The sequence below is a fragment of the Adiantum capillus-veneris genome, chromosome 27 (genome assembly GCF_014529385.1).
Source record: "Adiantum capillus-veneris isolate H3 chromosome 27, ASM1452938v2, whole genome shotgun sequence".
Lineage (NCBI taxonomy): Eukaryota > Viridiplantae > Streptophyta > Polypodiopsida > Polypodiales > Pteridaceae > Adiantum > Adiantum capillus-veneris.
The window spans coordinates 52,732,560-52,760,303 of record NC_140957.1 but is presented as its reverse complement, the minus strand read 5'-3'; the positions used below and the strand labels follow the sequence as shown (position 1 = coordinate 52,760,303).

The following is a 27,744-nucleotide window of genomic DNA, read 5'->3' as shown; positions in this document are numbered from 1 at the left end:
GGAAGATAGCCTTTTACAGAGATGGACGGGTGGTGATTTTAGAGCGACGCACTGCATGACGGTACGAGACCTATGGGACCACACTGAAGATGGCTACCTGGAATTGTAATGGGTCTATGAGGCTGGACGTGGGTGCATTTGAGGACAGTTTCAAAGACAAGGATATTGTATTCTTCTCAGAGACTGATCAAGCCCCTGGACAGGTAATGCCACATGTGATGGGTTACAGATGGGAGACAGCTCACAGGACAAATGCGAGATCTCAGCATGGGAGCAGAGGTTCAGGAGGAGTAGCAGTGCTATTTAGAGAGGAACTACAACCATTACTGCATATTGTACGAAGAGATGATCATGCTAGATATATGTGGGTGAGACTGAGAGCTGACATAGGTCGATTCCTATATATTTCCATATGTTACTTTCCTCCCAGTACATCCATGTACACTGCATCCAGAGGGCAGTCACCTTTCTCTATTCTAGATGATGACATATGGGAGTTTCTAGGGATGGTGATATCATTCGCCTAGGGGATTTTAATGCCCGAACGGGCAACTCGCAGACAGTCTTCTACGACACTTCAGATGAGATGCTCAGAGAGATGGATGTGGGTGAGCTTGGACTGGACAGATGCTCTGATGATAGAGAGCAGACGGAGTATGGAAGATACCTCATGGAAATGACGACTACACATGGATTAGCCATACTTAATGGCTTACAGCGATTTCCTGAAGCAGCCGGTTTCACATGCTTTCCACACGGACATGGGGCCAGTACAGTGGATTATGTTATGACACAACCAAGCTTTGTCCCCTGCATTCAGGATTTCACAGTGGGAGCCAGGCCAATGGGCATAGCAGTAGATCATGCTCTATTGACATTGTCCGTTATCTTTCAGTATAGTGCAACCCAGACACCAGGAGGCAGGCCACACACCCGCTACACATTTACACAAGAGACTGATTTCGTTTATACAAAGGAGATCTTGGACCGTCTATTGGAAGGCACAGCTGGCACAAATGGTACAAGCCTCTCAGTGGAGGAGTGCACCAATATACTGACTAAGACACTACATGGGGCTGCATCAGTGGCATACCCACACACTCAGCCGGGTAAGAGACGACATTCTGGGAGCATGCCCCAGAATAGCTGGTATGATGAGGAATGCAGAGAGATGAGAGCCCAGCTTCAGAGGGATCTTCTGTTAGGAGTCATCACTTACAGACAGTCTCGGATTGCTTTCCGACGCCTTGTGCGACGGAAGAAGCGAGCTTTACCTAGCTCAGATGGAGCGAGACTTATATCAGATGTTCTTGAGTAGGGACTCAAGAGAGGCATGGCGACTCTTCCATGAGCACTCTCCTCCCCCAGTGATTACTTCACCTGATGTGTGGGGCCAATATGCGACATCATTATATACGGTTCCGGGACAGGAACCCCTTCGAGACCCTACCAAGCCTTGCCCAGCTACGGGCACTTTCTTTACACCTGAGATGGTACGAAGGGCCATCGACAGGATGAGGACCAGGAAGACATATGATCATGACGGTCTAGTAGCGGAGCACTTTATACATGCCAAGGATATGCTGATGGAGGTTCTCGCAGTGTTGTTCAATCGTGCCATGTGTGAGGGATTACCTGAGACCTAGAGGTTGGCTAATATTGTGCACATCTTCAAGGCTGGTGACCCTACAAAGCCTGAGAATTACTGCACTATTATGGTTGGACACACATTGGCACGATTGTATGCATCTATTCTGGAGCAACACTTGAGTAGCTGGGCAGAGGACGAGGGTGTACGAGCAAAGGGTCAGGCCGGCTTCAGGAGGGGTTTCTCCACTCTTGATCATATTCTGACACTCAGGGCCATCATTGAGGAGGGCAGAGCACATGGGAGCACATGGGAGACGGATCTATTGTAGCTTTGTGGATTTTCGCAAAGCATTTGACATGGTACCAAGGGCTCGATTGATGCGCAGACTGCAAGAGATGGGGGTGCCCATAGAGGTAATTTGGGGGATAATGGCTTTGTACAGATCAGTGGTGGGACATGTACGCACTCTAGAAGGGGTATCTGATTTAGTTCACTCTACTATTGGAGTGAAACAGGGTTGCCCATTGTCTCCTACTCTATTTGGTATGTATGTTGAGGAGGTGTCTGATTACATTGATAGAAAGGGTGACAGGGGTGCCCAGCTGGCAGGGACGTGGATCCCATTGTTGCTTTATGCTGATGATATTGTACTGATATCTGACTCACCAGAAGGTATGCAACAACATTTGGACGCACTACGCAGTTTTGCAGAGGATAGTGGACTGGGTGTAAACCTAGGTAAAACAAAGGTTATGGTGTTTAACACCACACCGCAATGGGTCAAGAGATCAGTACCTACTTTCAAATATGGTCAGGAGATTGTGGAGTATATAGATGCATACACTTACTTGAGGGTAGTCTTCACTGGGCCGAGATATTCTTTAAGAAGAGCAGCAGAGACTAGACTAACTAGAGCCGGTGCAGCTCTGGGAGGAATGGAGAGGATGTGTTCACAGGTTCAGTTCCAGGAACCTAGGACAAAGTTATGGCTCTTTGATACTTTGGTTGCCTCTACTATGTTATATGGGGTGCATGTTTGGGGACCTTCTATAGGCCAGGATGGGTGGAGGCGTATGGAGAATCCCCTGGTATCTATGATCTCTCGGCTGATTAGAGCCAAGGTTTCTGTACCACATGATATCATTCGAGCGGAATTAGCTGCCCCCCCTATGGAGATTCAGGCGCTCACAAGACCAATCTCCTTTGTGCACAGTCTGTGGGATACTACCAGAGACAGATATGCCAGGGTGGCTCTAGAGTCCTCCAGACAATTAGCTCTTAACGGGGATACATCATGCTGGTATGCTCAGATGACATCATGGTTTCAGACACATGGTTTCACCATGGACAGGTTGCCTCCTTTTCAATACTCTCTTCAGGCACCCTTGAGGTCTCTGACACGGGTAGAGATTAATAGACTCATCCATCAGGATTTGATCCAGCTGGACACGAGGAGGACATGGATAGAGCCGTTACAAGAGTTGGGCACAAAAGATGGCTTTCTATAGAGAGCATCTTCTCCACCTCACGGTTGATGGGTTTGTGATTCGACCTAGCTATATGGACACGCATCTCTCGCATGGTTTGCGTTGTGCCATTGGCCAGATACGCACGTCCTCACATCAGCTCGAGATTGAGACTGGCAGATTCAGAGGGACACCAGCAGTTAACAGAATATGCCGCTTATGCCATCTAGAGCCAGAGACAGAAGTACATTACATATGTCATTGCACAGTGTACTATGAGATACGAGGTCGTTTTCACTGTGTATTTAGAGAAGGGTTTGTATAACCGGCCCGTACAACGTAGAGGGCGGTACTATTTCAATTACCTGTTAACTTTACACAGAGCACTAAGAAGGGAAGAGAACACAGTTGCGTCCAGCGACTAGAGTCACTGCGCACACGAAACCGACACACTGTAGGCCCCAAAGACTGGCGCCCCTTTCGGTATTTCTTTATTCAAATTAAGGTAGACGATCCGACCACTTCGCACAAGCTTTCACAAAGCTGTCCAAACCTGGCGAGGGCTGAAAACGCAGGTTTTCGACCTGATTTTGGCAACATAACGGCGCAAAAACCCCTGTAGGTCAAAAACACCTGTCTAGAACGGATTCCCTCGCGATCTGGAAGCTTTCTGGTGAGCTGTCACAGAATTTCAGCAGGCTGTAATTCCCTGTTTTTCACTGCCGGGTGCCCAAAAGCCTGTACACGCATCCCAAGGCTCTCACGAGACTCCCCCGGTGTTCCCTTGCAGTTTAGGTGCGAAACCCTAAACCTGCAGAAAAACACAGCAGGCTGTAATTCGCTGTTTCGGATCGTTTTTAGCGGAGCGAACACGCCTACGCGTGTCCCAAGGGCTCCTGCACGCAATGGGACAGTTCCCCTGTGAATTGGGCGAGTTTTCACGCGAGAAAACTCTCCAAAGTCGCAATCTTTCGTGATGGAATTGTGCGTACCTGTGGGGGATTAGCAATTAGCTAATCCGGTACCTGTTCAGAAGGCTCTTGCCTTGGCAAACGCGCATAAACCCCCAGAACTGTACATAGGTCAAATGAGAAGCCCACTAGTGGGGCATAACATACTTACGTAGGGGAGAAAGAGAGCAGTATGTAGCGTGCGGGGCATCACTCCCGTCACCATACTGTGCATAGAGGGCAAGGTAAGCATTCCATATTTCCATACCTGCTACAATCCACCTGAGGCCGAAAATGGCGCCCCCTTTGTTGATATGCAGCTCATTTTTGCCTCCCAGAGTGGCAGAATCGCTCACAGGCTGACACGTCGCCCAGTTTTCGAGTTTGGGCTTTCCCTGCTAAAAATATCTCAACTGGTGCGCCAGTTGACTTGGCAGCAGAGCAATAAAATGTTCCCCTTGTCATTCCAGAGCTAATGACGCGAACACATTTTCCGGTCAAAAATAGCAGTTCCCTAAATTTTAGGAGATGCTTCCATGGCGTCCCTATCGGTCTCCTGACCATCATTGAAGACTACCATTTGACCAACATCTACAATGTGGGTTAATTTACTGGCCCCTTTCAACTTATAAAGTTGCAGTGACTTGACGAGTGGCCCAAATTCCAGTTTGGCGCACACGAGCTTCCATACTCATCAGAATTCAGTGCTAACTGGCCCGGGCAGTCCCTGTCTGGCTGACCTAGATCCCCGATGTGAGAAACCCATTTGGCTGCAGCCGTTTCACACTGGCCATGCAATGTCCACTTGCACCTTTTCAAGGGTTTTGGGACAAACAAGTAAAAATAAAATAAATATATCTAATACTTATTTACGGAAGGCAACAGGAAAAATACACCTCCTGGTGACATTTTGGGCCTCTATCTAGGGTCATGAGTTATGAGGATCAAAGATGTCTTGGGCTTTATCTACTTGAGTTACACAAGCATAGAGAAACCTTACTAAGGAGAGGTAAAGAGAGACATCCCCAGAGACAGAAAAGAGAGAGAGAGAGAGAGAGAGAGAGAGAGAGAGATGAAATGAAATGAAATGTTATATTAACGTCTACAAAAGGCAATAATGACCTATGAGACCAAACTGATTACAATGGTGAGTCTATTACCAAGTCTAGGTACAAACAAAGAAAACTACAAGCTAGAAACTGAGTTAGGAGTGCTAGCGACTCCTATGGGTGGCTAGTAAGGTGAGCAATGGTATAATGCCACAAAGGTACAAAGTGGGCATAAGTGTCACCATGATTCAATATAGCAGTAACATGAAGCCTATCCTGATCGACACCCATGCTAGAATCCTGTGGATCCTTTGCCGCAATATCCGTCAAGTGCTGCATGGCTCCCCTCCTCAGTCGTGGCCGTCTCGATCTCCCCAACTCTAAAGCTCGGTCAATGAGAGTACCACTGGTGTGTGTATGGGTGGGAACCGAGCTCTGTGGTGGTGGTGGTGGTGGCCCCTCTGCCTCTGTGGTACTCGGACTGAAGAAATCTGAGATGCGTCTCTGGGACTGTCTCTGTCTATGCCCTCTCAATAGAGAGTCTCTATGTCTTTGTATCTCAAGTAGAAATAATCCGAGACATCTCTAATCCTAGGCGCCAGAACCAAGGAAAGATCCTTTGATTGGAACCTCCCGCATGCACGAGAGGCAGAGGAAACCTCCAGAACGTCATGTGCAGTTTAATCCAAAGGTTCAAGAGCAGGATCCCCCTGATTCTCCTCAGTTTTCTTTCATGAAAGATCTGGATGGCATCGTCGCTCCAGAGGACATGTTTCTGGACGATCCGTTGCAGCAAGAAGTGCAGTCAAGGGAAAGGACTCCTGTACTTAAGGAGTAAGAAGAAGCACCACAGGCAGAAAACATTCAAGTCGGGAGACAAAGATGTGAAATTCGACACCTACAATGGACGACGTGATAATGACAAAGCTTTGGCTTTCATCCGCCAATTTGAAGTTGCATTTGCAGAAGGGAATTTTAATGAAAGATCCAAGCTTCGCCATGTCAGTATGTACCTGAAAGGCACTGCCAGGAGTTGGTGGTTAACCCTTATCCTGAAAGATCACAAACCCCAAGATTGGATTGCTTTCAAGAAGGAGTTCTACGCACAGTTCCTCCAGACTATGAGGAGGAGGTAAAGAAAGAATGGGATCGACTCTCACAGTCAGAGAACGAAACTGTTCCACGCTATGTGGATAGGTTTTGGGACGTTCTCTTGAAAGTCACTCCATTCAAGAAGATTGACAACAGATAGTCTTTCCAAATGGAAAGAGCATGAATTATTGCCATTAGCTCTTTCTTGTATATGGAGACATGCAACTGTGCATCTTTAAGGCGCCGACTTTCGTAGGCTATGGCGTGACCCTCTTGGTTCAAAACTGCTCCTACACAATCTCCAGATGCATCGCAGTATACCTCGAAAGGTTTGCGAAGATCAGGGACGGTGAGGATAGGTCCATGACAGAGTAGATACTTAAGCTTTTCAAAAGCTTGTTTTTGTCCAGACCCCCAATGGAATGGAATCCGCTTCTTTGTCAGGTCATGGAGGGGACCTCCTATCGCGGCAAAAGCTCGAATGAAACGTCGATAATAGGAACAGAGGCAAAGGAAACTTCGTACATCATGTACTGTAGTTGGTGTAGGCCATTCTACAACTGCTTGAATCTTATCAGGGTCCATTCTCACCTGGTTGTGAGATACTATATGGCCCAAATAGTGGATTTCTTTTAAAAAGAACTCACTCTTCTTAGCATTCACAAATAATTTGCGTTTGCGTAATTCTTCAAACACTAATGCGAGATGCTTATAGTGTTCGTCTTCCGTCTCTGAGAAGATTAAGACGTCATCAAAGAAAACGCCTGTAAAGCTTCTATATGAGTGGAAGATTCTATCCATCATTTTGTTGAAAGTGGCTGGTGCATTAGTGAGTCCAAAAGGCATCACTAAGAATTCATACAACCCGAAGGTTGTTCTAAATGAAGTCTTATGCACATCCTGAGGAGCTATGCGGATTTGATGATAACCGCTCTTCAAGTCTATACGACTAAAGACACTTGCTCCTTGTAACTTGTCAAGAATGTCGTCAATCCGAGGGATTGAAAATCGATTCTTGATTGTGATCTTGTTTAGAGATCTATAGTCTATGCACATGCAGAATGTGCCATCCTTTTTCTGTACTAGCAAGACAGGTGAACAATATGGAGAAGTACTAGGCCTTATTAAGCCCTTCTCCAAAAGTTCGTTAACCTGCTGGAGAATTTCCTCTTGCTGCATTAGACTAACTCGATAAGGGGGCTGATTTGGCTTTGCTTCTGCTTCGGAGGTGGTTCTTTTCTTCTTTTGAGAAGAAGAAGTAGAGGTAGGCTGCTCATGGAGAGCCTTCTGCTTGGCATGGTAAGTGCTTTGCTCCATCTTCCTGGGAGTACCCTTGTCATGTATTCCATCAGCTATGCGAGTTGATTCCATAAGTATCTGCAAGTTACCCCGAGGGTAAAGCTTCATAGCCTTTTGCAAGGCTTCATGCAATCCTGCTCCAGGTGCCCGTATGCCCATAATCTCTGCCCAACTGCTCAGCCTATGCTCAAGGATGGATGCATACAACCGTACCAATGTGTGTCCTACCATGATAGTACGGTAATTCCCCGGCACTGTGGGGTCTCGTCTTGAAGATAGGTTCAATAGTAGGCAATCTCCAAGACTCAAGAAAGCCCTCGCACATGACACGGTTGAACAACCGTGCAAGCATCTCTGCCAACAAGTCCCCAGCATGTATAATGTGTTCTACTACAAAACCCTCATGATCCTGTGCCCGTCTAGCCTTCATCCTGTCAATGGCCTCTCTACCATCTCAATGGTAAAGAAGGTGCTCGTAGCCGGGCATGGCTGTGGTGGATTTGGTAGTGGTGGCTGTCCAGGTACAGTGTATAATGATGCTGCATACTGCCTCTATATCTCCGTAGAAGTAATCACGGGTGGGGGAGACTGCTCATGGAATAGACGCCAAGCCTCTCCTAAATCTCTACTAAGGAAGAGCTTATATAAATCCTGCTCCATCTGGACCAAGAAAGCTCGCTTCTTCCGTCGTACTAGTAATCGTATAGCAATACAAGACTGTCTATAGGTGATCACTCCCAATGCAAGCTCCCTCTGGATCTGAGCTCTCCTCTATCGACACTCCTCATCATACCAGCTGTTCTGAGGCATGTGCCCAGAACGACGTCTCTGACCAGGCTGAGTGTGTGGATATGCCTCTGTCGCTGCCCCATGTAATGCCACTATCAGCATAGATGTGATCTCCTCCACTGTGTATACTGGCTCTGATGTGCATAAAAGTCTACGAATCTCCTCTGCATAGACTGAGTCAGTCTTTGGTGTAAAAGTATAGCGTGGATGTCTACCACCCCATGAGGCCTGAGATGTATTGTACTCAAAGGAGACTGATAATGTCAAAAGTGCATGATCTACTGCTATTCCAACAGGCCTGGACCCCATTGTAAAATCCTGAATGTGAGAGATAAAGCTCGGATGTTCAGAACATAGTCTACAGTACTGGCCCCATGTCTGTGTGGAAAACAAGTAAAACCTGTAGATGATGGGAAGGTCGGTAAGCCATTCAGTATGGCTAAACTGTGAGTAGTCGTCATCTCCCTGAGGTATCTCCCATACTCTGTATGCTCTCTGTCGTGTAAGCATCTCGCAAGCCCCATCTCCTCTGGCTCTAGCTCTCTAAGCATCTCCTCTGAGGTGTCATAGAAAACCGTCTGTGAACTGCCTGTACGGGCATTGAAATCCCCCAATATGATGTCTCCATCCCTGGAGAACTCCCAAATATCATCATCAAGTACAGAGTAAGGAGACTGTCCTCTAGGTGAAGCATATACTGAAGTGCTGGGAGGAAAATAGCATATGGCGATGTACAAGAAACGTCCAGTCTCTGCCCTCAGTCTCACCCACATGTATCTGGCCTGATCATCTCTCCGAACTATGTGCAGTAGTGGCTGGAGCTTCTCTCTGAAAAGAACTGCTACACCTCCTAATCCTCTAGTCCCATGCTCAGATCTGGTGCATGTCCGACAAGCAGTCTCCCATCTGTATCCGGATATATGCGGCATCAACTGTCCTGGAGCCTGATGAGTCTCAGAGTAGAAAACAATGTCTATATCTCTGAAGCTGTCCTCAAAGGCCCCCACATCAAGTCTATACGAACCATTACAGTTCCAAACCGCCATCCTGAGTGTGGTCCCATAGGTCTCGCACCGTCATGTAGGGCGTCTCTCCATAATGACCACTCTTCCTTCTCTGTAAAAAGCTGTCTTCCCCTTTTTTCTTGCAGCCCTAATCTCTGGCATGACTTCCTGCATGTGGGTAAGCTGTGAGAGGGTGAGATCGTCACCAAGGAAGATACCAGTCTTTTTGAGAGTGGGCCTCTTTCTCAAAAAGTCCTTCTCCTCAATAGAGGGGAAGCGCAGTATGAGAGCTCTTCCTCTCGATGTTTCCCCCGTGCCTCCACTTTTCTTACCAACTCTACATGCTCTTGTGTGTGTCGCTTTTGCATCCCTGTTAGTACCATGAGCTCCTGTACTTCCTTATCAATTTTGTCCCAATTGTTGAGGCCGGTAACCCTCACATGCAAGGCCCTCATACGTCTTCGTTGTTCCTCCTCAAGTGTCATGTTGATGATGGTGGGAGTGGGGATTGATACCTCCATGCCTTTGCCCTTCTTTGCGACCGAAATCCACTTTTCTGCTTCCTCCACTTTCTTATGGGTTTTGGTAATCTTGCTTCCTATTGTTTCTCCTCTTCCTTAATGGCTTGCATTTGCTCTTTGATTACCTTAAGTTCTTCTATCACTGAGGGTTGGATTTCTCCCTCTTCTAGTCCACCATTGTCTCTTGCCTCGGCTAAGGTCTCTCTTGAGGACTAAAATCTGATTCTTGAGTTCTTCAATTTTGGCCCGATGTTCCATTTTCTCCACAGTTCGAAGTTCGGCCTCACTGATTTTCCACTAAAGAAAGACCGCCTTCTCCATCTTCCACTCTTCCATCTCTGTCTTGTACGCCTTCATCTCCTTTCCATGTTTGCTAACCTCTTGCTGGTAGACATAAAAGTTGATTTCTTCGTTGCTGGTGATGCCATTGCATGCAAACCACTCAAGGGGGAGGGGCTAGAGCTCTCGGGAAGTGCTGGATTTGTGCTTATGACCTCCATCACAAGACGGCCACACTAAACACACAGTTGAGAGACCAAGCGGCAATGGAACACCCACAACCCGATGCGGGTAAATACACAACCTTAGCCCACTGCGGGCATCGGCACGCGGCCTCCGCAGAGGGAAGGCTCGCGGCCTGCGCAGCAAAAACAACACGTGGCCCCCTGCTGGGTCGGCTCGCGGCGAGCAGTAAGCGAACTGCCTGAGTTCCGTGGAGTTCCTTCCCTGTGTGAACCAGTCCTGATGCCCCCACCTGTATTCGTGAAGAAGTCCTGAGCCACAGCCTATTACAGGCACCGATACTAACAGGGGGCAGGCCTCCTGCTGAACCTCTGACATGCTGTGAATGGTAAGGCCCGTAGCCCCCCTTAATGGAATACCTGCTGGCAGCACAACACCTTGTTGTGCGTTCAATAACGGCCCCGCACGGCAACCTGTCTCGACTGCCAACTGTACAGCGCGCACCTCCCTCTGAGGATAGCTCGCAGCCAGCGCAGCTCCCTGCTGTGCTTGAATGAACAGTCCCCTCGGGCGACCTGTATCCCCAAGCACGCGCACCCGCTGCGCTGAGAGAGAAAGAGTTGTCCTCCTCGCTGCAGAGAGACCCTCGCACTCAGACAGCAGCCCGACCAAGAGAGAGAGAGAGAGAGAGGGGGGGGGGAGATTGCTCAAACCAACTCAACTAGGCAATGAATTAGATGATTACTACTTGGGGACTTAAATACCCCTCTCTTGAATTGCCCGACCAAGACCCATGTCAAATAAGTAAAATGAAGACCTAAAATGACAAAATAAATTAATAGGATCACATTGGGCATTCACTTGAGATGAATAATTTTAACAATTGGCTGGAGTAATTTCAAATTCAGAGCGGCCATTTCGATCGAGTATAGACCCAGAATTGGAGGTGAAGTAGCGGTCTGAGGAGAGCCAGTTGGCTGGCTGCCCATTTATGTCTAAGAATCGTGCTGATTTGAAGTTGTACAGAGCTGTTTCCGAGCCTATCCTCTTCACACAACCATACTCTTCCCGTCAACTTGAAGGTGACTCAAATGCTGGTGGTGTTTAATCGTAGTCAAGTGCTACATGGGATTGGTATCAAAAGGAGCCGGATGAGAAACCTGTCAAGATTCCTACCATTACGACTTTTCTGGCTGATCGTCAAGTAGATGATACCGAATATAGCACTTTGTAAAATGACGATTATGGCGGTATTCAACTCGTATGATCTCGGGTTATTTGTGACCGAGAAGGTGGAGAAGCCATCTACAGTGGAAAGGATGCACTTTGAGAGCGTGCCAATGCTCGAATGTAGTCTTTTATCCATAGTTACCCGGAATGCGGAACGGTAAAGGCAACGGGCCTCTCCGGGGAACGGGGAGGGGTCCAGAACGGGAATGACACGGAACGGGAGGCATAAAAAACACCCAAATAATGCAATTTTTAGCTTTGAGTGATTGAAAGCAAGTAGTATTAGAGTCATTGACTCCTTTGACTCTAATACTCACAAAAACCTTGATTTAAAGACCATTCAACATTATTATGGCAAACATGGCACGATGTGGGCAATGTAACTTGAGAGCTTGAGAGGGAGAGAGGGGGAGAGGGAGAGAGAGAGAGAGAGACAAAGGGAGAGGAAGAGAGGAAGAGAGAGATAGGGAGAGAGCTTGTACTATGTGGACTTGAGAGCTTGAAAGAGGCTAGAGCTTGAGAGTTGAGACTCGAGAGGATAGAGCTTGAGGCTTGGCCCTTGAAAGCTTGAGCCTTGTGTGCATTGTGAAGGCAAGGGGTGGGGGGAGGGGCATTTTATAAGCCACAGGCTCACAAGATGGAAAACCAAAAACTGAAAATTTGGCTCACAAGAACAAAATCTGAAAGTTTGGCCGTTCTGAGCTATCCATTCTGGTATCAACTGCTTGTCCAGAACGGCCAGCCGTTCCAAAACGTCCCTTGGCTTGACTGTATCCCGGAACGCCGTTCCAACATTCCCCCTCCTAAATGGGCGTCCCCCGGTAACTATGTTTTTATCATCTTGAATTGTACCCCACAGATTTTGCATCACGTGAAGGCAATGGCAAGCGCCAAGCAAATTTGGGATCATTTGGAGTCTATGCATGAGCACGTTACCCCTATGAAGCTGTTAAGAGTGATGGCATCTCTCTAGATGGAGTGAGGGCTATTTTGTGGCTATCCCCGACAAGAATGAGGTTATTTTCTCATGTCGGGATGTGTCTAAACATGTTCAGCTCAAGGTTTTGGGTTGGTTCCATGGCCATTAAGCTCTTACAGGCTAGGAATATTTTTCCCAACCTTGCCGGTGTTTTCTCTATAGCCCACACGGCTCTCGTGTCTGTTTTTCACTTCTTGCATATTTATGAGGTTGTGGGGCGGCTTAATGGCTGGCCGACCAGCATACCTGGGAGTATATATTAGTAGGCAGGGGTACCATAAGGATATAGTGTGCATAGGCTTTCAAGTGCAGGGTGCTCCTAGTGGGCAGCCCTTGTGGGGGGGGGATTGGGCAAAGGGAGGGCACATCTCCAGCGTTTTCTAGAGACGCTTTCCCTAGCGATTTCTGTAGCCCAGTGTTTTGCCCTACCAACAAAGGGGGAGCAGCACACTGGCAGTTTGTGAGCAGCAAGGGATTTGTCCTTGCCTTTTTCTTCTCAGACAATTTACACAAAGACGATGCGATCACTCAAACGCAGAGCACCACATCCGAGGTGCTTGCACCAAAGAGGAGATTTCCATGCTCTCTCTCTCTCTCTCTCTCTCTCTCTCTCTCTCTCTCTTCTCTTGCTAGGAGGAAATCCCACTAGAGCCAGGAGGCTAGGGTGTCAGCCCATGTGGAGACCATGTCAGTGGTCCAGTGTGCAATAGCAAATGGCAGTAACAGTCGCAGTTATGTGTACCTTGGGCCTATCTGTCAGGTGCATCGGAATTGAAATGGTGAAGATCTAGGTTTTACACTCCATAAATCCTTTTCTTTCTTTCCTTGCGTTAGTGATTCCTTTTAGCTTGAATGAGAGAGAAGAGAGAGAAGAGGAGAATGACACTCGATGGGGTCCCAACCAACCCTTTGGATCCTTCTCGATGTGGGAATGCTCATGGCCACCAAGAACCTAGATCTAGGGCTGAATTGCGCTCCCGATGTGAGAGGAATGAAGGGCTGAAAACTGGCTGCAAAAACACACATCTGGCGCGCCAAACATAGCAGATCTGTTGCATAAAGCATGGCTGAAAACGCAGACCTCGACGATGCCAATGATGGACAGCAATGTGACCACTCGATGACGGTGAGGGAATGGCCGAGGTGAGGTTCGATGGGCTACCGAAGTACCGGATCGCAATGGGATGCAGACGAGGTCAGATCCAACCGGTTTCGCAAGGAGGGGCTGAAAACTGAAAACTGATCTGCAGGCTAGAAGCTAGCGCTAGGCGTCGAGATTTCAGCCATAAACAAGGCATTAATCTCAGGAATCCTGTTGAGCGCATCGGCAACTCGATTGCTAGATCCTTTTCTATAACGGATCTCAAAGTCAAACTCTTGCATAAGCTCAACCCATCTAGCCTTCCGGCCTCTGAGATCACCCTGATCACAGATATAGCGCAAGGAGTGATGATCTGTCCATGCAACAAACGTAGAGCCATACAAGTAGTGCCGCCATTCCCTGTGCGTGTACTACGGCGTAAAGCTCCTTCTCATACGTTAGATAACGCATCTCAGCATCAAAAAGTTTCTTACTTTCAAACGTAACACGACGTCCATCCTCGTATAATGTCGCACCAATGGCATAATCACTAGCATCTGTTTCAACCACAAACGGTTTGCTAGGATCCACAATGTGCAATATTGGCGCAGTAGTCACCAAGTGCTTCAGTGTCCGAAAGCTCTCGTCGAGACGCTCATTCCAGACAACAGGGGGATTACCTTTACGGTGAGGACCCAAAGTCTTCGGCCCTTTTTTACGAAATTCAGTGGTGGCAGAAGTACCAAGCGCTAACAAATCAAACCAAACAGATAGTACACATTGATAAAAGTCAACATCAGAAGACTTTGCATCTTTATACATTTCCAAAGCAGTAACAATTGGTATTGCAAAACCATTATTTACAGATTTCTGATTACAAAGCGACACAGATACATGAGGCATGTCCTACTTAACAAAAACAAGAGAGTGATGTACATAGTCTATATACAATGAGTCTTGTTTATCATAAAACCATGGAATTCCTAAAATAACATCTGCTCTGTCCAAGCGCATGATGTGGAAATCCAGGTTCTCTTTGTAATTAGCCAGCTCGAGCGACAAGTCTGGAACCATCTCATTCCATGCATCCGTATCCTCGCCATGAGCCATCTTCACACGATACTCATGGTCACTGTCCCGCGTCCGCGGGCTCAGTTTCTGCACCAATTTTGCATCCGCAAAATTGTGTGAGCTTCCATTATCAAGGAGTACGGTCAAGTGGTGACCATGGATCTTCCCAGGGAAATGGAGAAGATCGTGCTTATCAAACACTTTGGTGCTAAAAGTACAATTAGTGCATGAACTGTGCGCTAAATGATGGATTTCAAATTGAAATGAGCTTACCAAAAATTTGGATATTGACTGGTGGAAAGGCTGTGAGTGGATGGATGGGTACAATATTACTTTCTTCTCTTATCTTGTAGAGCATCGTGGCCTTAGCCACAACATCTTCGACATCTGTCGGAGGTTTACCTCTGAGTAATGCCCAACGGTACTCGTGTAGGCCGAGGATATACATGTGGACAGCATGTTCAAAGTCCAAATTAGTAAGGTAGAGGGCTTCCTTGAAGGCGGTAGTATATTGGTCGAATGACATTGTTTTCATCGACAGGCTCTGAAGCCTAGGTATGCCTTCAACGAATCCTTTATGGTGAAGTGATTCGCACAAAATCAACCCACGTCGCAGGTTTTTCTGTCATGTTACACCACCAAATGAGTGCGGCACCCTTCAAGTACCGAGGAAGCATCTGCATCCTTTGTGCATCTGATTCTTCATGGAAATCAACATAACTTGTCCATTGGCGAAGCCAATTATTAACTGCAACCTCTGTACACTCTCTCTCCTCACCGGAGAATTGAGTGATTCGTCCAACCTGTGGACGCACACTGTCGGCAATTTGCATCGGCAATTGTCGACTTTCAAATCCGCTCACAGAAAACGTTAGAGTCGTCGACTGAGCTGTGTTTTCGGGAGTAAAATATGAGTATCAAAAGGCCATGTAAAGCCCCTCGAGATGACAAATATTAATGCTTATATTCCATGAAAATGGCGTACAAAAACACAAAATAATTTCTTACCTGGAGTAAATCAAAACTGGAGGACTCCATTTCGGGAAACTGAGAGAAACATTATTGAATTCGGATTTTTCGCGTCACGAAAAGATGAAATTCCACGCTCGACCGCGTCAACGGGAACATACAGAGACGTGCAGGTAACGGCAGGGGTGCGTGAGCGCGAACAGATGAGAGCGAGAAGCGGTGGGAGAGAAGCAGGAGAGTTAAACTTTCCACTCTTTGCAAACTTTCAAGTCTCTGTAAAAAGTGGGTTCTTTTATTGTGCAGGTTTCACACCCTTTTTAAAAACTCAAGGTGTCCTGGCCACACTTAAAAAATAAAGGGTCACTTGATTAAATAAACCAAGCTTAAGTGGTAGCGTTAAAAAAAAAAGACCAGCAGCGTGAATTCATTTGCGAAGGCAGCGTTGGCCAGACTAACGACGCGTGGAGAGAGAGGATCAGCGCACGTAGAACCAAAAGGGGCTTGTGTATGCTTGTGCCCAACACAAGACCATCACAAAAAACAATCCCATGTTGGTTCCACTTTGGAACCCCACGCTGGATGCTCCCTCCATGTCAAAAAACAAATCACGCTGGCTGCTTCTCTCTTTCAGCGCTACAGCAGAGACTTGCTTCTGTACAGAGGAAACAAGGGAGAGGTAATTCTCTCTCTCTCTCTCTCTCTCTCTCTCTCTCTCTCTCTCTCTCTCTCTCTCTCTCTCTCTCTCTCTCTCTATGCTTCGCACAGAGGAAGAGTACCAAGAATATTTGACAGCATGCTGAATTTCAATCTAAAACCAGCAATTCAATAAACAATCCTCCGATGTCCATTGAAAATCAATAGAATTCGCCAAAAAAAACTCCAATTTTCAGCACTTGCACCTGCTAAATTGTTGAATTTCATCAAAAATCAGCACAAAGCACATTAAATTTCGCCCGCTTACACATATGAGAAGGAAAACAATTTCATCAAAAATTGCATGAAACAATGATTATCCGACTCGAACCAGCCCGTAGGTGTGCACACAATCCTTCGTGCAGCCAAGACAGCTCTGATACCATGAAACAAACACAAGGAGTGGATCTCCCAGCTACACAGACCTCCTACAAACACGCGTCGGACGAACTACCCGACCATAGCCACCATCCGGCAGCTCCCTCGTGCTAGGCCAGCATCCGAGGACGTAGGCGTGCAACTGTAAGACCCAGCGTCCCATACCACCCGGCCTCACCTCCTCGAGGTGACCTCGCGCACTCCTAGCCTCGCGGGCTAACCATTGGCACTCTGTTAGTGGGGGGTGGATAACAGCAAATGAGGCCTTGACCTCCCTTTTATAATAATGGCCGGCCACACTGGCCGTGTTCACACTACGTCCGCCGGGACACTGGACGCCCACCCGACGGCGTCTGGGCTAGATCCCCTCTCTCGTGAGCGGGACATAACAGTATCCTTGCCAAAGCAGGTAAAGAGCAGACCCACCTCTTGTGTACTAAGTTGAAGCAATATAAAGAAATACCAAAAGGGGCACCATTGTTTGGGGCTAGTGCTCTCTTGGGGTGGAGCTCCGCCACTCCGTGTCTCGTGTGTCGTGCATCTCTTTCAGTTCAATTGTTTTGAAGTGCTTAAAAGTTTCTCGTCTATTCTATTATGTTGGCAGAATAGGTATGGACGAAAGTGTTAAGGTTGAGAGACTCCCAAACACTTATTTGAGAGGCTCGTGGACTATTGGCATGTTTAAGGAGCCGAGAAGGTGAGAGGAGGAGGGGTGGGGTTTGAAGTAAACCCCTTCCAATAGTTCAAGGCCTAAGGGCATTTGTCACCTACACATTACAATGGAGCCACGTGGACAAGCTACTGCTATAGGTCAGTATCAATTTTAGTTAGCTCAAACCTAGCTTGGCACTTTGTGAGCCTCCAAGGACATGCATGATCAGGTAGGTCATAGTTGCATACCCTCACTTGCACAGTACAATCACTTAAGCATATAGGCCAAACTTACATGGAAAAAAATGGAGGCCTCTAGAACATTTCCGGGACAAGGGGGGGGGGGGGGGGGGGGGGGGGGGGGGGGGGGGGGGGGGCAGAAAAGCGGAATGGGAACGGGGGCCGGAACGGTAAGCTTAAAATATGCTAAAATTAGGCTAGATTCAACCTATATGTTAGTAGAGAGCCATGCACACCCATTACTCCAAGTAGAATCCTATTTAGGTATACTTTGCAATGATGCTTCAATCTTAAGGCTTACACGTGATTGCGCCATGCGGCGACACAATAACCGATTGGAAACACAGTACACACAACACATGAACTAGGATCATCCTTCATAAAAGCATCTTGAAGTTGATTTTTTATAGAAAGAACATTAACTTAAAGTTGAATAGAATCCAGACTCCGTACAAAAGCTTGAAGCAAAAAGATGATAGATTATGAAGATGGCTTACAAGGCTAGCCAAGGCGCTACAAGTAGCTACAAAAAGATATGTAGAGCGTAGAGTGCAAAATAACAATTGTAAGAGTCACTGGGTGGCATGTCAAGACTCAATCACTCATGTGGTGGTGCAATACAAAAAGAGGCGAAGTCGGTGGCCGCAAAGGAAACAAATGTGAAAACCCATGAGTAATGAGTCATGACTCATGCCCGATGTTCACCTCTGGGTAAGGGCAAAAGAGCATCCCACCTCCCAATCTATAGTTGTGTCTTGGATTCATGAATATCATCCCAATCCTCCTGCATAGGCTCATCCTCGTGAAGCAAAGCAAATACTAAAAGCACTAAAGATCTAAACAACGGGTAAGTGTCAAACAATAAGTCGGCTTTTAAGCTCCCCACTTTTATTGAAATTTACTATTGATTATCTTATCGTACTGTAACAATGTTAGACTTTGTAAATAATTAATTTATTTACAAGAAAATAATTATCTAATTAGTTGTTGCACATCACAATAGAACTACCGATTCTAGGGCCTCAAGTACCCCCAAACTTGGGCCAGAGCACCTCAAGGAGACCCTAGCAGAAAATACCCTCAAGCCCTAGTGATTGGGAAATCGGGTCTTCAATAAAGGGGTAGACAGAAGCCTCAAATTCCAGGCTTAGAAAATTATGCGCGTCAGTGCAAGCACAAGAATAAGATGGGGTCCTTAGAACAGTAATTCTAAGGCTTGGATTATTTCTAAAGCCAAAGGAGATAAGTCAATTAAACTAATTTAAATTGTTTGTGCCAAACCAAATGGCCGGACAAGTGCAAACAGGTAATGCCAGAGCAGTGCAGGTACGGCATTGTGCTGGGGAGCAATTAACGTTTTCATTAGTAGCATCCATGTGCGGAGTTGTGAGTTAATTTGAATATTTCAATAATAGTCTAGGAACTTTTAAATGTGAAAGTTGAATGGTTTTTAAGTTATTAAGTAAGTGTGCCACTTGACACACTTACCAATGCAAAGTGACTCTCACTCTCACTCTCACCCTCCTCATCCTCTAGCGTCCCCTCTTCTTGTTGACTTTATAAGAGCACCCCCTCCCCCTCTTCTCAGGTTGGCAGTGTACCTACCCCCCTAAAGTGAGCGTGCTCTACGCACCAAAGCTCTCCATTGAAGATTGAGAATCAGCCCTTGTGGTGTATGTGGAGTCCTGGGACTCCCATCACCTAGAACAAGGTTTCTCTTGATCATAGGCTGCTGTGGGGAAAGATTCATCGCAAAAAGTAGAAGGAAACTCTCTTTCTCTCACGCCTAGTAGCTGTAAATTCTCTGTTTTCAACCCCTAATCACCTCTATTAGGGTGAATTTCAGTAAAATACTCATAGAAACTAGTTCTTCTCTACCTACACTACGCGTATACCAAGTTTGGTGCGATTCCATCGCAAAAAAGTCTCTATTTCGGCATTGGAACGTGCTCAGGTAACATTTTCAGATTATGTGCAGAAAATTACAGCAAGCATGTGTGCGTGCATTTTGCGAGTTTCTCCCTTGATGAATGATTATGCATAAAGGACACAGTTAGCGAAAGGTAGACTCTTATTTTTTAGAGCTTCCGTGGAGTTTTGTGGAAGATAGACTCTCGCTTACGAGAGCTTCCCAAAATCTCACAGCAGAGGGGAAATCCTCTCAGTAGTCACAGAGTATTATTCTCACTCTCTCAGTCAAAAGCAGGAAAGGAACCAAGAAAGAATAGAGGACGGGCTTTTGCCCCGTTCCTGTGCTTGTAAAGATTCTCCCTTAGTAATAAAGATATTCTCTTTATGGGGGGGGACCAACCGATCTTCTGGTCCCCAATGCTTGCTCTCTCTCTCTCTCTCTCTCTCTCTCTCTCTCTCTCTCTTATTTGAAGTGCAATTAAAAAGTCAATTTACGCTTCCGTAATTTTTTGTGACACGTAGGAAGAAACATTGAAAATAAACTTGTTACGATGCAAAACTGAACAAATGTTTTTCATGATTTTTTGAATGAGTATCCTTTCTCAGCATCTAAAAAGGCACAACAATCACTATTTATGGACCACATGACACAAAGAAGTTCACAAAATCCTTAATTCCTCTACCTACAAAACTCGAATCCAAGTAACTAAAATCTTGAAAAGAAGAAATGGCACGAAAAAAAGATCATCTAAGAACCTATGCTTTGGCAAAGACATCCCAATCTCGAGTTAGTTCTTTCTTCAATTTAGTCTAAAATAGCTTGGATTCCTATAGGTTCTTGTTCAGAGCCACCTCTATCGCTCGAATCAATCCAATCTTTCATAGCACTATTTCAAGTGCAATATTTTCCTAGGGCCTTAAACTCTAGGATTGAGAGTACTAGCACTTCAAACCATAGAGTTTTGCATACAAGGATTACAAACAGAGATTCATTCACCTATGTAAAGTCATGGAGTTGGCTTCTTTTTCCTATGAAGTGTTTGAGAGGTATAATATAAGCAATTTCTTTAAGCTCTTGTATACCCTTGAGAACTACTCTCATGAAGATTTAGAATTAATAAAGTCTCATAGTACTTAACTACGAGTACTATAAGATAAATTTTTAAGGTCGAAGTGTCTTAGTCTTAAGAATCCCTTGGTTGGGAAGAAAGATTTGTTGATAGCTATCTTTACCTCCCCTAATTTAAATAAGATTGGAATAAGCTCTATTTTGAGGTGCTCTTCCTCCTGTGTGAGAAATGTATGAAACTATCTCATTATAGCTTTCAAACATGTAAAAACTTTAAGACCGAAAGCTTTGAACTACAGTGACATCGGATGTAATCTCAAAGCCCAAGAGAAGCTAGCAATCTCTGATATTTGTTGTCCTTGTAGTAAAGCTGCCTTTTCTTCTTGCGTGAATGGAGCTTTGGGTCATGTAGTTACTGCATATTGTTCTATTCTTTTTTCTGATTCCCTAAAAGGCCTCAGAGGTACTAAATATAGACTCTCTTCCTCCTATGACTCTTAGGCTTCTCAAAGACGTAGAGAAAGGAATTTCTAGTTTCGTAGTAAAGTTTGAGGAGTCTTTAAGAGTTCAAGGTGTTTTTTCACATTGGAAGTATGTAGTCCTCAAGAAAACTTTTTTGAAATTAGTATCTTGCTCTAGGATCATTTCTTCAGGAAGAAATAGATTATCTTCTAATCATCTGCTCTTAGGAAATTTCATCGTGATTTTGTATGTAATCTTTTACGAAGATAAGTGCTCTAATGACTTTGTTCTTACATACAGAAAGTTCTGTTTAGAATGCTTGTTATGTGACATAAACTCCCCAACTTCTAATGGTTGTGATCTTTCGACCCACGAGGTTATATTAAAACATCAAAACTTTTGTAAGTCTTTTGATTTCAAGCGCACCCTAAATTACCATTTCTTTATACCGTTTGGAAGTGCCACAAAAATCCTATCAAACTTAGATTTATAGCTGCTTCTTTCTCCAAATGGCTTGGTTATTGTTTCAAAGTCATCTGAACTTTAGAAGAATCTTCTAGAGGAACTTGACATACCTACTGACTCAAATTGGATTTTAAATTATCATGTAAATATAATTCGGGTTATAAAGTTTTTGCACTCTTCAAGAAGCATTGATGAGAAATCATCTCCTTTATGTCTCCAAACTTTTGACTTTACAATGCTATATACGAAGCTGAATTTGGAGGACCTTAAATCCAGAGTCACATCTCTTATCTCAAAAATTTCGCTTGCAAGTTTAAGAACGATAGGTATAAGGCAATGCTATTAGAAAAGACATCCTTGAACTCTGAATTTTTATAGATAAAAACAGTAAGAATGTAGACACAGACTAAGGGAGAAAGAGATTCACCAAGATTGACATTGACATCATATCTTGGATTGATTTTCTTTTGGAGAATTTATATATAATCTTGAATGAGGCTCTTTTCAAGCAAACAATTGGTATCCCTATGGGCACCAATTGTGTTGTTTTTCTTGCCAAAAAATTTTGTCCAATTTGTTCTCTCATACTCCTTTACATTGGATTCATAGTTATATTGTTGGGGCTTACATTAGTTTCCCCTTAAAGAGTGAGCCTTCATCAGTTTTGGTTGAAGACATGTAGTGTAGGAAATTGATTTGTCAATGCTCATCATTGAAATTCAGGTATATGAGTTTTAATTATTGGCTGAATTTGCAGCAATATTGCTGACAAGAGAGAACCATTTTGAATGAGAAGCTTCTTCACATGACAAGCGGATTGCAAATCAATCAACTTAGATCGATGAGCCTCTGGAACTGATATAGGCTGAGGCATAGGTATCAGCTATGAGAACCATTAAGCTTCTTCACATGACAAGCGGATTGCAAATCAATCAACTTAGATCGATGAGCCTTTGGAACTGGTATAGGCTGAGGCATAGGTATCAGCTATGCTATATGGTAATTGCAAGGTGTCAGCTACCTCTGTCCTATGAGGGCTTCAGCAGATATTTACATTATCAACTTATCCTTGCCCTTACCTTTGAAGAGACCCATACTCTACCCCTGTGGCTATCAAATAATCCTGGTCTGCAAATGCATCTGGAAAACTTAATGAACAGATACATGGATTGGGCATTGCAAAATGGCAAAAAGGTACCGGACGCACACAGCCATTCGCGAATAACGTGAGAAATTGGATGTTCCATGGGAACCCAGGCAGGTTACTACAAGAGAACTCTAAAATGTCAAAAAAGAGGTGTTCAAAGGTGTACCTGCTGTTGAAGTGCTCGAGCTAGGGCAAGATCGGCATCAACCTGACTCAGACTTGTAAAAGGCTGCTTATTTGAGGTCATTTGCGAGGCAGAACTATCTGCTGAAATAGCTTCAAGAACGTCATTCACTAAAACTTCTTCGGAAAGCTCATCTGCATTAGCCGAAGACCTCTCCATGGCTTCAAAATGCTTATTTTCTCTGCATAACCCTTAAAATGGGAGCAATTCACCACCACAAGACAACACATCAGTTTCCAAACAAAGTTTCCTTGTATAAGCTCGTAAATGGCCAGTGGGTATGTAACAAGTTCAAGCCTCAGGATAAGGAATCGCTTAACCAATATGGGTTTTTCACTGCAAAAAAACATTCTGCATCCTTTCAGCTAAGGATCCTAAAAATGGAAGGGGTGAACTTCAACACCCAGCTGGTACATTATGAGTAAGCCAGATGTGCGATGAGAATGAGGTATGTGTGAGTAAGCGCACGCAGAGGAAATGATCGCCCAAAGAAGAAAATTGGTGATCTTCTGACATGAATACTACTCTCAGCAAGCCAAAATAATACATGAAATCATGCAATGGAGTGAAAAAACGAGAGGGGTACCTGCTGCGCGTGCGACGGTCACAATTGTCGATTTGTGGATGATCGAGATGGAGTAGGAGAAGAGGACGGTAAGGGCCAAGAAGGAAGAGCAGGGAATGTAAAATGTATCATCTGGGCCTGAATCATTATTAGCTCGTCACAACAAACGCTGGAAAACTTGAAACGGCCACTTCAATTTCGAACGTGCAGTGGTCCACCGTGAATATAAACTTCAAAGTTCAAAGTGACGAGATTTGAGAAAGGTAACTAGGTCGAGACGAAGGCGGGCCTCTAATTTGTGGAAATTCCCAAAAGTACCCCTCAAATTTCAAAAATTCCCAAAATACCCCCAGTACTTGTTGGCACTGCTTGCTTGCAGGTAGTGATATAGGCATGGTGCCTACCAAATTGTGTACACATTTTTTAGGCATTCTTTTAGGCTTTTTAGGCTTACTAATGAAAATAGCGTATCTTTCTTTCTATCTCTCTCTCTCATCTGCATTGCCAAAGCAGTCAAGAGATCTCTCTCTCTCTCTCTCTCTCTCTCTCTCTCTCTCTCTCTCTCAACAGGCAGTGCCACCGTCTGCGCGTTAGTGTAGGCTTGTTCATAAATTCCCAAAATACCCTTGGTTATGAGATTAAATATCTCTAAAGATTAAAAAAATTTGTAGCTTTTCATAAGAAGACTTTATTGTCTATCAATACAAGATGCTAAAACTAGAATTTGAGTTGGTTATGTAGGCTTTGGAGATGAATTGCTTCATTATTTTTAGATATAATTGCCTTTTTTGTCAGAAAATTTGTGACAAATTACATGCTAAGCACACAAGAATGGATCTCAATTGTCAAAAAAGAATAAAGATTAGAAAATCTTGAAGAATCCATCCAAAATAGATACAAGGGTATTTTGGGAATTTCCACAAATTAGAGGGGTATTTTGGTAATTTTCCCATAAGAAAACGAGGACATTGGCAAAATCTAAGGTTAGCGAGAGTCCGATGAAAAAAGAGTTCCTTGCAGGGGGGTGGGTGATGTCAAGCTATGGCACCCACTCTGTAAACCCTAATCCCTTCGGGAGGGGGAGAGGACAAATGTCACTTCCCCCCCACTCCCCTGGTGCCTATCACCTCAACCCTCATGACTTTGTGTGGCATCCCTCCATCCCATAAGGGATTCATCAAGGGCACAAGAATTTTGGAAGTTGTCATAGCTCTCTGGAAAGGCATAGAACACGCTAAAGAAATAGGACTCAATTATGTATTTGTCAATAGCAATTTTGATAAAACGTATGATCTCCTTGAGTGGTCCTTTATCTTGCAAAGCTTAGAAAGAATGGGATTTTCCCCAAACTTGCTAATGTTTGTAGCCACACTCTTTGGCAATGCTAGAGCAAGAATTTCCCTCAATGGAGTCCTCTCAAGGTACATTGAGGTAAACAAGTTTGTAAGGCAAGGCTGCCCCTTAGCCCCCCTTCTATTCGCAGTAGGAGTTGATGCACTTAACGATCTCATCAAAGGAAAAATGGAGCAAGGATTGATAAAAGGGGTTCCCCTACTAGAGTAGAGAAGCCAACAATGCCTTTCTTAGTTTGTAGACAACATGAATGCCCTGCTGGCCAGCGAAGAAATCACTCTAAGGTAGTTTTGGAGGGCCATGTAGACCTTCTGTGTACAGCCTCAACCTCAAGGATAAACCACAGCAAAACTAGAATCAAGTCCTATAGAACCACTAAGTCTCCCTGAATCGATATCCCAGTAGGGATTAATGTTTATTAAAGAAGGGAAAATATTCAAGCTGTTGGGGAGCTCTTTCGCTTCAATGTATCCATGAAACAGAGATAGGACTGAGTCCTTGGCCGCTTTAAAGAAAAGTTGCACATATGGAAAGGGTTCCAACTCTCCCTAGTTAGCAGAGTCATGGTGATCAACCATTTCGTTACGTCCTATATCCTCTTCTTCCTCTCCAATTGAAGACCACCGATATCAGATTTCCCACCTATAAGAAATCAACAGGTATTGTAGAAGATTCTTTTGGTTAGGGAACCCTTTCAAAAAGTCGGTATTTAGGTCAATTGGGACACTTGTTGTCTTCTTAAAGAAAAAGGGGGGCTTAGCATGAGGAATATTTCTACTTGGATTGACAAACAACCGATAATTAGAGCTATCAACCACTCCACTCAGGAGTCGGCCGCCCTCCTATTCAGACACTTGGAAGGATTCTCCTTGGAGAAACACAAATGATGGAAAAATTTCACATGGGTCACCATCCTGTTCAGCCACTATTCTTTCAAACCCAAGGGCTCAGATCTCATCAAATCTCTATGGGCAGAGTTTAAAATCAACCTCGGAGTCTTTCACATTATCCTATAAGGCTCGACCATTGATGTTTGTGTTTGATGGAGTGAAAAGGCCATAATGGAGCACTCTCTTGTGATATGGGCAACACCACAAATGCATGATATTGATACATACATAATATATTGATACATACAAAATATATTGTTCAAAAGACCAACAAGAACCAATTGTGATGTGCAAGAGATTGACAAAAATTAAATACATAATATATTGTTCAAAAGACCAACAAGAACCAATTGTGATGTGCAAGAGATTGACAAAAATTAAATCATGTTCTTGTTGCATTAAAATACTAATATGATTGCATCAAAATACCTCTCTCGCTATGGGATGGAAAATCGAATAGCAAAGAACTTAATTTGTGAATGCCTATGCTGCTTGCAAAAACTCACATGATTGATTTCAAATGGAGCAAGATGCAAAACAAATTGATTGGGAAAAAATGCTACTTCCATGAATCGGAACAAAAAATGACTTCATGCATACTTAAATGAGGGAAAAGGTGTGTTTTACAAAAAAAGAATCTCAAACTCCAAAAACGTTAGCAAACAAAGCATGTTCTCAATGCCCTTGACTCATTCAACTTTTGCATTCGTCTCGCTCTAGCTATGGTTTGCATGTTAATAAACATGTGCAATGGGCCAAGTTGATTTATTAAGAGTTGATAATGTTGCCCCTCATACAATACAGCACAAAGATGCTTCTCCTAACTAAACATGTTGTATCTCCCACTCCTTTCATGCCACTCAATCCGCTTGCCCGTTCTCATTGACACTTCTTTTCCTCAACTGCAATTTGCAACTTCTTTTGTAGCTTTTTCTCCTCCTTTGCTACCTCAATAGAAGCTATTCTTTTGATTCTACTTCATAGTTTCAATGTACTACTATGATGTGATGATAAGAGAGTTTGTGTAATCTAGAACGGCTCTCCCAAGAGCTTTGTACAAGCTTACTTCTTCTCAAGGAACTCTAAATTGCTCCTTAGTTTGTTGTTGGTGAAGGGATTCCATTGATGTGCCCACGAGATTAGGGAGGGTATGTATAGCTTCTTCCTCAAAGTCTTGGGCAAGTGGAGTTTCCAAGACTTGGCTATCTAGATGTTATGCCTACTAAATCTAACTTGGTTATAGCACTTGTAAAGACGCCATAGAGCTCTCTCCTTCTTGAAGTGTTTTTTTGAATGGCTTGAAAATGGAGACATCTAATAGCTAAAGACGATGTGAGCTATGAGGTGGAAGTGTCACTATGTCTATGCCCCAAGAATGTGCCTTCTCTACAAGCTCAATGGATGTGTGACTACCATGGCCATCCAAGAGACGCAAGTGGCAATGCTCTGGTGACACTCCATTTCCAAAACATGCTTAAAAGTGCTCTAGCCATGTTGAAAGTAACTACATGTTCATCCAAGTGTTGCCTTGCATTGACATTGTTACATCTTCTTTGCATTGGTTCAAGTAGTTTTGCATTGCTCTCTTACCCTTGAAGATGTAGTATGTTGACAAAGATTTACCTTCATCATTCACACAACTTAATATAGTCATGTGTTCTCTTGAATCAAGTGTGAGACCGTATACATATATGGTTCCCTTCTTGGCCCATCTCTAGAACCTTGACATCCTGTTTACTTTGCATTACATTGTTGCTAGGATCATATTTGTATTTGTTGTACATTGTCCTCCAAGTTGTCATGAAGACTCTTTACTACATAAAGTCTTAAGTTGATTGCCCTAGAGTGATCCCGGTCCTCTACAACATTAGGTTGGTGCTTTTAAAAATTGTTGACCCAAATTCAACCAGGGATCCCATCTGTGAAAGGATTTGGACGAGTTTGACATATCTCGGCCACCTTCAAAGCAAACTCTTGAGTAGTTGCACCATGGCCGGCCCCTGGGGTGGTCACTAATCAAAATCTCCCTATATCACATGCGTTCAAGAGGTTATAAATAATACCTCAATATACATACTATAGTTACACTACGGGCCTATTAAGAAAACCCACCCCCCTCTAACGTATACATAAAAGTATACATTCTGGATAGTTAATAATCCTCTCTGATTAACTCACGTGAT

General features: G+C 44.4%; 1 protein-coding gene and 1 pseudogene across 1 annotated transcript in view; one reads left to right on the top strand and one right to left on the bottom strand.

Annotated features, from left to right (window-relative positions):
• The window catches only part of LOC147421984 (E3 ubiquitin ligase BIG BROTHER-related-like), a 44,224-nt gene extending 20,717 nt beyond the window's left edge, over positions 1-23,507 (bottom strand). The window contains exons 1-2 of the mRNA XM_086502838.1: positions 23,340-23,507; positions 22,736-22,944 (exon numbers count right to left, since the gene is read on the bottom strand). Of these exons, the coding sequence (XP_086358964.1) occupies positions 22,736-22,912 (177 nt within the window). The 5' untranslated portion in view covers positions 22,913-22,944; positions 23,340-23,507. The remainder of the gene's footprint in view (positions 1-22,735; positions 22,945-23,339) is intronic.
• LOC147421985 (uncharacterized) lies at positions 90-5,894 on the top strand (annotated as a pseudogene).
• Positions 23,508-27,744: the final 4,237 nt, after the last annotated feature.